We start from the raw sequence: 12,666 nt of genomic DNA on the forward strand, positions 1-12,666 counted from the left end.
TTCATTTGAATACCTTCTAGAAATGCATTTTGTGGTCAAAATTGGATGATATATCCAATGGAGATAGATATATAGTTCTACAATAGCTTACAATTCAAAAAGAGAAAATCTTATTGTAACTTTACTTTTTGGCCTTTTAATATAACAATTCTTCTTTCAATGAGGATTATGTCATTCCATTTCATTTATGTATGCTTGTGCAAGAAAATAACAACTTGAGACTAGCATATGGTAAATCACTTTTAAATTATTTTTAAAAAAATTATTTTTATCTTTAATTAATTTTAAAAACTTTAGAAATAAAACACAATCTTATCCAAACTAAATGGGGTTGCCTATATAGATCCTTTCAAAACAAAATAGTAAGAATAAAAATAAAGAAATGAGATAAAGAAAAATGAGGAGTGAAATAAAAAATGAAAGTAAGAGTAAAAAAAATGATAGCATTACAATTTCTCAACTTTAACACTTTTTTCTTTCTTTACTACAAGATGCAACTATTCAAAAAAATAACTAATAATTCTATTTGTAAGGTGAATTCTGCCAGGAGGCCTAGGACTAACTTTTGTCATCTACTCACATCCTAACCATGTAGGTTCCACAGGAATTTTTATCTCCTACAATTTTGACACCCTCCAATTCCCCTACAATCCCTCACATGGGAGTTGAAATGACCACTTACCCACTGCCTGGACACACTTCTCAAGGCAATGGGTAAGTGGTCATTTCACTCCCATGTGAGGGATTGTAGAGAATTGGAGGGTGTCAGAAGTGTAGGTGATAATGATCCGGCTCCACAGTGCCACATTTTCTCCTAACTTTTATGTCATCCACTCTCACATCGTAACATGGTGTGACACATTTTCTCCTATCTTTTATGTCATCCACTCTCACATCGTAACATGGTTTTGGGTAGGGGTGTAAATGAATAATCGAAATCCGTATTCGTATCTGTTTAGCACTATCTGAATCTGTCCGAAAGCTAAACGATGCGGATACTGATTGACTATAACTATCTGAAAAGCTATATTTACTTGTACACGAATAACATATCCGATCCGTATTTGTGTTCGTATTCATTTAGCATTATTTGAATCCGTTCAAAAACTAATCAGAAGCGGATGTGGATATAACATTGTCTGAACTGAATCCGATATGTTTACATCCCTAATTTTGAGTATCAGTATTGCCAAGTAAATATCATATCAACATTATGATCGATATCGAACTGAAACGTAAAACCATGGAACCATATCCCCTGTTTCTTTAGAGGGGAGGGGGTAAATCCTCCCATTTTGATATTATATTAACTTTTTTTTTTGTTGTTGTTTGGGTAAAGGATATTATATAAACATTAGATGTATTCAATTTAGATTCTAAATACTCGGGTTAAAAATTTATTATTTCTTTATAGAAGTGTGATAAGAAGTATAAGTGACGTTTCCGCTCACGACTTTCTGATGCTCAAAATGCGGCGGATTTTGGTGATTTTCTCACGCTATTACACCGTTTTTTCTTATTTTTATTTTCTTAAGCCAAGAAGATCTAAACCCTCCAGGCCTCTTCTTCTCTCCTACCGTTTCTCTAGAAGGCCTTTAAATGCGGCGCGATTCAATGCTGTTCCCACTTGCCATTGTCCAATGTCCACCACCACCACCACCACCGAACTCTAAATGGGTGGTTTTTAATGACTTCAGACTTCACATGGCTTTGCAGGCCGGGCACTGTTCTTAGTTAGTAACTTTAGGCAATCAAAATGCCTTTTAGGGTTTTGACTTTTAAGACAGAAATGAACTTTCCTTTGTTAAATTCATATTAACAACCAGAGTCTCTGGTTTTTGCAACTCTTAGGTTTGGTCATCCATTTCTGATCTTCTTCATTAATGGATTCATGATCAAATAATAAACTAGTAGACTCCAGTAACCCAATTGGCCTCCTGTATTGTTGTTACATTTATAGAATCTGTGAACACTTGCAAACCCATCCATGGAAAATTCAAGACTTTATTTTTTTATTCAAAAAGTGGAGATGATGATCTCTATGTACAAATTGATGTTTGGGATCAAAACCCTCATGGGTTTCCAGAAGTCCAAAGAAAAGCTGAAAAATTCTAACCTGCACTGCAATTGGAAATTACAAGTAACTTGCCCAACAACCAAGTCAACGCAAGATTAGTTCTTTGTTCCTTGTGCCGACTCAAGAAACGAGATGGGTCCTTCCAATAGGCACTGAAAGTAAAAAACTACAGAGCCCCCCTTCCTTCCTTCCTTCCTTCCTTCCTTCTCTAGCTTAGAGCACAAGGTCCTACTTCCTCATCGCTTAAAGAACTTGATATTCTTATTATGTCTTCTTCCTCTGGTTGTTGCATCAAGCGTCGAACCAGTCTGTCTAGTGCTTCCTTCATCCACCAATGTTGACACACTTCTCTAGCCTCAGCCACAGTCATCTGTAACACCAACCAAAAAAAAATCAAACCAGAATCAGAGAATTTTCATTTAAAGAGGGGAAATCCTCATTCTTCTTCACTGATTGATGCAAATCTGAGTTATTATTTAACTTACCCATTTCCTTTGGCGAAGGTTCTTCTCAGGCCAAAGATCAAGTTGCTCTTTAACAAGCAAGGGGAACATAACACCTTCGTAGATTGTGTTATACCTTTTGCTCCTGAAACACCATTCCCCAATTTTATTCTGCAAGAGAAATTAAGTAATGAAATTTAGTTACAGACGACACCAAGTAACTCAAATATTAATATCTCTGCAAATCAAGGCAACTTACTACAAAAAGGATTGAAATTAAACTGACCTGAACTTTGCCTTTTACACCGGCTTCCTCCAGCGTCTCTCGCAAGGCTGCTTCTTCAATTGACTCATCTATTTCCCAACCTCCCTGATGAATGAAGTAGACAGAGATAATATCATGAGCAAAACTATTCCAGAAGTTCAATTCATATGGTTTTGATCGTAATTAGAGAGTTTTGGTACCTTTGGGAACAACATGCCTTGACCCTTTTGAGAAGTGATGACAAGGATCTCCAATTCGCCTTCATCATCAATGGTATTACTGCTATCACATGAAGGATCCTCCCCATTCTTGTATCTGTAAGGTATGCATCTGCAGAAATTGAAAATGCCCATCAAAATTAGATTCCAAAGTTGGAAAATTTCCTTGTCAATTAATGGAAATGAAAATTGTTGGAATGGGCAAACGCATTCGGCCAAACTCAAGAAGACAGACCCATTACGAAATTTCTCCCTATTAACAGTTCCATGGAGATTTCCATTCAAAATGCAATCAAGAAATGAAGAACATAGAGAGGGGAAAAGAAAATACGTACCCAACGACAAGCCGACGTCCATCCTTGTAGCGCTGCAAGTGTCTTCCCGTACGAGAAACCAAAGAAACCATGTTTCTAGATTTGCAAACAGAGAGTGCGAATGTAAAGCGGAATAGGTTTGGGGAAAGAAACTAGGAAGAAACCTTTGATTTTCTGCAACGAACCCTTGACTAACAAACAGAAAGAAAGCCAAAATAAAATCGTTAGCTATTTCACTCAATGTCTGGTGAGTATCGGTTACCCCCTTTCCCTATTCTTGGAATATCAGAAGGAAACGGCCGAGAGAGAGAGAGAGAGAGAGAGAGAGAGAGAGGAGTAATGGTTGTTTGGATGGGAAAGTGTGTTATGTGCTTGTCATGGATAAGAGGGAAGAACGGTTGTGCCCACCTTTTAATAGCAGTGGATGTGCCAACATGAGCGCATGAACCATCCATGGAAAAATAAATAAATAAATAAAATAATCAATATATAATGGAGAGTCTAAGTAATCGAGTGGTCAGTGCTTTATAAAGCCGTGTATGCGCCCAAACGGTACCTGACGGATCACACGTATAACTGACGCGTCACGTCGCTTTCTCTTCACGGATCTCATATATTTTTCCGTCTTTTCCCTCTTTTTAATTCTTTTTGGTTTTTCTGTCATTCCACGCGCCGCGATTCTATTGCCTATCAACCAATCATATGATTTATATCCTCTTACCTTTTTAATTTTTGTGGCTTCAAGCCTCATGATACCACGTCAGCTGTTACTGGAAAGATTGGTACTGTTTTTGTCAAGGATCCCACTAAGCCGTACTGTTATTAATCCGGTTTGGAATTTAAAATCCGACCAAAAGTTGGTCTGGCCAGCCACACTTTTGAGAGCTGATCACAAAAAAAAAAAGGCTGGTCTTTATGGAATCCAGTACAGACCCAGTTAGTCACCATTGTAAAACTTTAATTGAGCACCTTTATCTGTGTCCAATCAAGGTTTTAAATCAAGGGCTAATCTGACAAGGCCAAGTATTTAGTTCACTCAGTAACACTACCGGTACTGGTCATTGTCAATTCTGAATTTCTGCCTATGTTGATTGGCTGTATTGAGTTTGATAGGACTTTTTTGCCCCAAGATTTTGATACGATTTTTTTACTATTCTGCCTGCGGATGGTGCACCACAATGTGTGCGCAGCAGTCCATTCGTTGGATATGTTCCCAAGTACTCCTTAGGTAATGGACTCCTTAGAGGGGAGCCAAATCCTCGGTATTGGCCAATCCAAACTCGATATCTGAGTCCATGGTCACTATCGTTACCATTACTGATCTATATCAATTGAATCAATCCGTTCAAATTTCATATCTCAAACATTGTGAAATTGAACATCTTTCTTGCACTTTAGATGGATACAAATGTGCAAAGCTTCACGTAAACATTGTGAAATTAAATTTATTTCTTACACTTTATCTTAGAAGGCCTTGTCCATAGCAAGTCAGACAGTGTGGCCAGATTCTACTCCTTGGCTTCGGTACTTATGCAACCAAGAGGCCATGAGTTTTTCTTACCTTGAATTGCAATAAATTTTATCTTTGTCAAAATAAATAAATAAATAAATAAAATAGATGAATACAAATGTGCAAAGTTTCACCTAAAGTTTGGTTTTGGCCAATTTATAATCCAAATTATTGTCCTAATTAACCCAAACACTCTTGACATTTGACCGTACTTAATAATTCCTTCTTTTTTTTTCCGCTACTGTTATAGTGCCGTTTCTTTCATGAATCATGAGGGTTTTTTATCTTTTCTTTTTTCTTACAAGGGGTTTGCAAATACGACTAGACTGTTGCTTAAATGCATGGATTTAGTTCACGATATCAATCGCAGTTGATATTGATACGTGAGTCGATCTTGATTTAAGATCAAAATATTATTGTGTTTTTTATAAAAGCATATTTCTATCATATTCGTCTATCCGTATTTGTTAAGTGTCGGTATTGATTCTTACCCAAAAAAAAAAATAAGTGTCAGTATTGATAATGACTAATAAATATAGAATACCAATTTCTAAAACCATTCTTGGATGTAAAATGATTTTACATCATGACTATCGATCCAGCCACCCAATGCAATGGGCCCCACTTTGTAAAGCATTGGGAAGTGAGAACCAGGGTATTTTGATGGCTAGCTAGAGTGTCATAGACTACACTGTAGCAGTGCATTAGCATTCCTTGTGGAAAATTATCTTCTTCAATTCTCTAGTGCTCGACAGTGCAGCAATGCTAGTGTGGATGTTCGACACGTGGCAGTTTAGACATCCAGCTTTCCAAGCTCATTGACTATGGTGTAACACATAAAGTAATTGATATTTTATTATAAAAGTATCATTCATACAATATAAATGTTTAGATGCATATATAGATGGATCAATAGCAAAACATGAATAATAACATGGAAAAAGATTGGGCACGCATATGTCTTTCTCTCTCTTCTCTATTAAAAAAGACTCCTTTGTTTTCCTGCGTCTAACCTTCTAATTGGTGTATGTCTCTAATTTATCGAAAATTGATAACATACTCAATCCTCTCCTTACTCCATAGTAATATCTTATATAACAGTAATCCTTTACATGGATGAACATATACTAGTTTTCACTTGAATGGTGATATTGGGAGAAAACATATTAGACTTTAAGTTATAAAACAAAGATAGATTCTCGTGCATTTAATACTTACATAATAATTGGTTTTCACTTGCTTAATGAAGATAGTGGGCGGGTAGTGATCATCTAATATACTTTTAAGTCATTTTTAACAAATGTGTGACTTCGATCTAACTTCGGAATCCAAAACAGGTTGATCGAATGACGATAATCCGTTAATCACATGGTGTTTTGAATGGTCACCACACGCAATCGACTGTTGGGGGAAGGGGGGGAAACAATAGTTTTATGTGTATCAGATCGATGGTCCAAATTGATGGCAAATACTTATAACAGAGACTCTCCGACCTTAGAAAAGCCATTACAGGAAGGAAACTACAACGGGTCCCACCAAGTCACATGAGGCCTCCACGTGGGTCAATCAGCATCCAAGAGTCTCAGCACTCCACTACAAACCCCTCCGGCCACCATTATTCTACTTAATCCTATTTTTTCTCAGTTTTGCTGCTATATGATGACAAATAGTTGTTACTTCCAAGACCTTTTTTCTTCTCTCCATTTATATTTTTTAATATTTTATTTTGCCAATCTAGATTAGAGTGCCACATGGACTTTGATTAGGTTTCTAGAAAGAGATAGGGAGGAGGAGAGGGTGGGGAATAGGGGGAAGAAGAGAGAGGCAGAGGGAGAGGGAGGGGAGGCCGGAAGGTATTTGTGACTCAAAAGAGGAAATGAATTATTGAATTTCTCTGGCTGTGAACTTAGGTAGTAGTAAATTTTTACAAAGTAATAGGCTTGTACTTCGACGTAAGTTTCGCCATTGCTCTTGTTTCTTGTAGTGAGTTTTCAAACATCTAAATTTAGAGAGATCATTTCATGTAAGGAGGAGAGACAGAGAGAAATATCCTTCATGGTCTGTTGGCCAAAGAACTTTTTATTCCTTTGTTTATTGGAGAGTTTTCCTTCACCACACCATCTTAAGGTTCACAATTCCCCATTAGGTTTTAGTAAATCTGAAGTCCCTTGGTAAATGGGTTTTCATTCATTGTGACTTGAGAAAACCTTAGCCCCCTTTTTTTGGTGAATATCTCAGTTCTTATTTGTTTTTGTTCGGGATAAAAACCCCACAACACCAATGTGGAGGGAATCTTCATTGCCATACTAATAGCGACTTAGAGAACAATATAATACATATAGAATCAACCACAAAGTTAATGTAAGAGAGAGAGAGAGAAAATAATTACAGGGAGATCGAGGGTTCTCTAAGTAAGTAGGACACTCTATCTCTAGATCCTCTCACATTGATTATTTTAATTATTTAATCTTTTTCTTTACAAACAAGATAATAAATCATGTGAGAAGACACAGTGTACGCTTCCTTAGACTCAGAGAGCTTTTTCCCACAATTAAAATAAGGGTAAAGTACACGTACCCCCCTAGAATGCACCCAATATTCCTCGTACCCCCCTAAGCGGCTCAATATTCCACATACCACCCCTCAATATTCCATGTACCACCCCTGCTTTACACCCCAAATACCATTTAAGTCCACACCAGGTATTAAATGCTATAAAATGACCAAACTACCCTTTCTTTTATCTTTTCTAAAATTTGAAAAGACCTAATTGCCCTGACCTATTTGCTAAAATTTGAAAATACCAAAATGCCCTTATCTTCCCCAAATCATTATCTTCTTTTACCTACCCAATACCACCACCACCACCACCACCATCACCACCCAACATTAACACCATCACCACCGTGAAGCCCCACCTTCACGCCTCCGTCTCCATGCCTGTCTTGACGTTCCAATCGCTGCAATTTATTTTCTGATTGCACGCAACACTCTATGGCCCAAGTCTTGGGGCCCATGGCCATCTGACCCTGAGAAGGCTCTGCGCGTAGCTCGAAATGCACTGAAGAAGGTACTCATCTTGATCCCTCTCTTCAACCACTGCTACATCCCTTGCAACCCCTCTTTGGCTGGAAACCCTATCTTCTCCGGCGACGAGAATCGAATATTCTGTTGCGGATCAGATTTATCCGATTTCTTCGAATGGGAGTCTCTGCTCCGATGGGACAATGATCCCTGCGTCCTCAAAAAGCAGCGCTCAGTCAATGAGAAGACAACAGTTTCGTTATCATTTTCATCTAATTGCTCCCGTAGAAGCTTAGATTCCGGTGGCGCCGCTGGGAGCAGAACACCTAGATGGGTTGAGTTCTGGAGTGATGCAGCCATCGATAGAAGGCAGAGGAATTCGTCATCTCTGTCGTCTTCTTTATCTTCCGATCAATACTATGAGATTCCTCGGCCAACATTTTGGGGAAAATTGTCGAAATGGGTTGAAGGGTATTTAGAAAGGATCGGAACAATCCTGAGGGAAGGTGGTTGGAATGAAACAGATGTAGCGGAAATCGTACAGGTATCAGCATCTGGTTTTTTTGAAAGGGACGTGATTTTGTTAGATAATCAAGCAGTCTTGGATGCTCTGCTACTCAAGGCAGAGCGATTCTCCGACTCTTTGAGAAAAGTAGGGTGAAGCTCTGTGGACATCATTGACGCTCTGGGTTTTGATTTTCGACCGGAAAAAGAACTACCCCACTTATCAAAACCCCTTGTGTATTCGTGTTTGATTTGCTCTTTTTGGGTAAAAATGAGGAAAATCGGGAAACACATTGTAAAGAATCTTGATTAAGGAAACAAAGATTACCATTTCAAAAATTTAAATATAAAACTCAGTTTGTTTCAGGTAGGCTTCCTCGATATCCCCGTGAGGCGTGCCGCGTGAGCTGATCTACTCATCTACCACTGCAATTGCAATTCGCAAACCAATTTGAATCGAAATCTCCTGTAAAAATCTCTGCTTTTTGGAGAAGACCCCACCACCTTCAAAAAATTTCAGATAGAGAAAGGAGTTGGACAGAGATGCTGCAACTTGGAGTGATGAGCGGCTACGAGAGGTGGAGGAAGTAGAGGAGGGGAGGAGAGATAGTGAGGTGGGGCTGCACGGTAGGATGGTGATGGTGTTAATGGTGGGTGGTGGTGGTGGTGGCGGTGACGGTGGTGGTGGTGGTGGGTATGTAAAAGAAGATGATTTGGGGAAGATGAGGGTATTTTGATTTTTTTAAATTTTAGCAAATAGGTCAAGGCTATTAGGTCTTTTCAAATTTTAGAAAAGATAGAAGAAAAGGTAGTTTGATCATTTTATAGTATTTAATACCTGATGTGGACTTAAATGACATTTGAAATGTAAAACAGGGATGATACGTGGAATATTGAGACGTGATACGTAAAATATTGAGCCGTTTAAGGGTACGAGGAATATTGGGTGCATTCTAAGGGGTACGTGTACTTTACCTTTACAATAAACCATGTAAAAAAGTGATGGAACAATGACGATGTGGAAAACTTTTTCCTCTCTTTTTGTGTTTTTTTTCTCTTGGGTAAAGGATAAGAGTTCCAAGACAATTAAAGCCCTGTCAGAGTCTCACCTGATCTTCTCCTTTGGCTTTGGCTCACCACAAGGAAATTTACAGAGGAGCTTTAATCCAAATATGTTTCCGTAAGTGGAAGACTGGTTCGTCTTTTTATTTGAAATGGTCCGACTCACGTGCAGTGGAAAACTCCCCCGCACACTGGCTGGACCGCCCATAGAGAGAGAGAGAAAGTATATTTGTGTCCATGATCTTCTTCAATTCAGCTCTCTAGTCTTTACAAAAGTGGCAAACAACAGAGACGTACTGTGAAGACTTGGAATAGTAGACTTGCTGGGCTGATCACTTCTTATTGTTGTTCTTCTTCTTCCTCTTCTTATTATTAATTGCTTTAAGTGAAAAGTTTTCTCTTCACCTAATCGAGGATTTTAATTCTCCTTTCCCTCTCTCTCCCCTTTTATTGTGTCGGACACTGTCTTTAGAATTCCATCCATTCATGATAAAGTCAAGAAATCTCTTCATCATTTTCTTTTTTTTTTTAATTTTTAGTGGAAGAAATCTCTTCATCATCATAGATGAAGAGAAACTCCGTAATATTATTATTATTATTATTATTATTATTATTATTATTATTAGGGAATATTGAATAAGCCCACGTCCAAGTATACCGGTGGTTCTTTACCACACCAAAAAAAATAATAAAAAAAAATACCGGTTTTGAACATAACCACCTAACAACCGTCACCTTAACTACGACATGCCAAAGTGTTAGTGGGTTTCATTATTGATCTTAAATTAATGCCTCCTGATTTATTGATTGCTTGAGAGTGAATGAAATTGAGAAATTTCCTCCATACCCAATTATAAAGTTTTTATCATGTAAGATGGTCGTACTGTTTACCCAAAATATATATATATATATATTTGATCATTATGATATTGGATATATATGTCAGGTAGTGCATCACATCATATGGACCACTTTGTATCTAAAATCTTTTTCTTGTTTTCTCATGGTTTAAATATTATTTTAAGGAAAAAGAATACTAATTGGTTGCGCTCTAGGTGTGACTCCCACGGTTAGACACATAATCGTCTAATTGCCTTGCTCTATGGGATTTTTGTTCTTTCATGAAGATAATGTGGTCATTTCCATGACCGTTAGGTGATAGAAGTAACATAATTGATACGTTTCCCTTGTCGGGGAGGGTTTTCTATAAATGCAGCGTAAGATTAAAGAATCTGCATGACACACTATTGAGGAAGTAGAAAATAACATGAGTCATATGGGACTCACATGATCAGAGAGGATGGGTCAATGTAATCGTCATTATTTTATGAGAGAAGGGCACATGTAAGAATGATAGTGATAACATGTCCCCCCCCCCCCAATATTTGAGGGCCAACCATATTGAAGATATGGTAATCATGGAGGACTCTGCTTGTAAATTTCCATAACTGGCGATGGAGGATATCACCTAAGAGCCAAAATAAATAAATATATTTGGTGGTCGGTTAGACGGTGCCGACGGTGAGCTCTGACTATCCTCATTTGTTGTATTCATTAGGAAGAAGGATGAAACCAAGTCCCCCAAGTTCTAACATAGCTTTCAATTCTCGCCATACATCACAACAACCCTTTAGAAGCTTTCAATTCTCATCTTATATCACAACAACTCTTTAGACAGAGAAAGGGAGGGAAGTGCGAGGATTAGAGGAGCAATTTGACTTAGTCATCACCTACCAAAGCATGCCGCATTACTTACCAATACCTGCCTTCCATTTGTTTAGTGCATAATGAGCCCTAGCTGACTGGTCTGGCCAAGGCCAACCACGTTGAGTCAGTCAACTCATCATCAACCAAGCTCTGGAACAGTTTGGCCCAGAAGAATGAAAAATTGATCTGATCACTTGATCTTGTTTGGTTGTTTGCGGTGTCACTGATAACCTATTGCCCCAATGGTCAAACCCAGAACCGACACCTAATTTGGGTCAGAGTAATTAAGTAGTGTAGCCAGTGTGTAATTGCCATGCAAAGTTAAAAGTGGAAGAAGTTACCAGGAGGTGGGCTTATCAGGAATTTGCTTTTTCCAAGTTCCTTGACCCTTAAACATCAAGGGTAGTTCTATTTTCTTTGCCTTGATCGATTGATGAGAGGACGAACCGGTGGGCCAAATATGCGTAGAATTAATTAAGAATGCAAACAAACCCAAGTATTTTCTTGGCATTGATTGATTGATAATTAAGTGTGAACCAATAATGTGGCCAAGAAAGATAGAATAGGTTTCTAGCTAGATTCCCTTGAGCATAAAAGACTTTATAAGTCAAATCCAATCATATATAGGAAATGCATAATTGGGGAAAGAAACAAAGCCACATGTAGAGTGCTCAATATGATAATGGACCCCCATATGTTCACAAATTATATATGCTCCTTCTAAGACGGCATTGTTTTGGTTTATATATTGATTCCACAATGTGGGTCCAATCCAGCCATGGGCCATGCACCTTTGCCTTTGGTCTCCATGCTGACTACTCAAATCGATACAAACTAGAAAGACATGGTTCTAAGAGATAGATTGTCATGAAATTAACCATACTTTGTTTTTTTTTTTTTCTTTTTTAAGTATGGATAGAGATAGGATCGAAAGTGTGGAAAGGATTAAATAAAGAACGAAATATTGTAAGCACAAACCTGACTTTGGCGTATGGGACTCGCATGCAATTAAAGCCGCAGTAGTACTGTTATTGCAAATGGCAACTTTGCTGCTATTCTTTCTTTCGATTCTCAAGGTGATTTTTTTTCATGGCCGACTACTGCAAAGAACCCAAGAGTTGGTAGAAGAAGATGCCATTCATATTGTCTTGGCTGGTTCTCTTGAGAAAGTTTTCTTTATTTATAGTTTTCGTGGAAAACGATTTTTATATAAAAATCATTAATTTGTTTAATCATTTGTAACCAAGATGATTGTAGTCTTTCCTTTTTCCTCTTTTGGTATAACATATTTTTCTTTTCCATTGAAGGTAAATCTTGTTATTTCACATAAAAATTGCATTAAATATGTACTAAATAACTTCAAATTTTTGAATTTTTTTTTGCCTTTAGTCTATGTGGTAGAAGCACCCTTGTAGAAAATTAAGCTGTGTATATATAATTTGGGAAGAAATTGCTACGACATTAGAGTCTATTTCCCTTTCACATGGGGCCATGAGGGGTTCTTTATTATTTTCTCTCTCTTGCTCTGATCATGTAGACCTC

At 37.8% G+C, this 12,666-nt stretch overlaps 1 protein-coding gene and 1 pseudogene across 1 annotated transcript; one reads left to right on the top strand and one right to left on the bottom strand.

The window, feature by feature from the left end:
• Positions 1–2,244: 2,244 nt before the first annotated feature.
• On the bottom strand, positions 2,245–3,617 carry LOC122653666 (nudix hydrolase 18, mitochondrial-like). Its single transcript, XM_043847584.1, has 6 exons — positions 3,556–3,617; positions 3,339–3,487; positions 2,986–3,115; positions 2,807–2,890; positions 2,563–2,691; positions 2,245–2,447 (listed from the first exon to the last, which is right to left on the bottom strand). The coding sequence occupies exons 2-6, from the start codon at positions 3,407–3,409 to the stop codon at positions 2,286–2,288; spliced, it is 576 nt and encodes a 191-aa protein (XP_043703519.1). The 5' UTR covers positions 3,410–3,487; positions 3,556–3,617; the 3' UTR covers positions 2,245–2,285.
• LOC122654912 lies at positions 3,558–8,668 on the top strand (annotated as a pseudogene).
• Positions 8,669–12,666: the final 3,998 nt, after the last annotated feature.

The sequence above is a fragment of the Telopea speciosissima genome, chromosome 3, assembly GCF_018873765.1.
Source record: "Telopea speciosissima isolate NSW1024214 ecotype Mountain lineage chromosome 3, Tspe_v1, whole genome shotgun sequence".
NCBI lineage: Eukaryota > Viridiplantae > Streptophyta > Magnoliopsida > Proteales > Proteaceae > Telopea > Telopea speciosissima.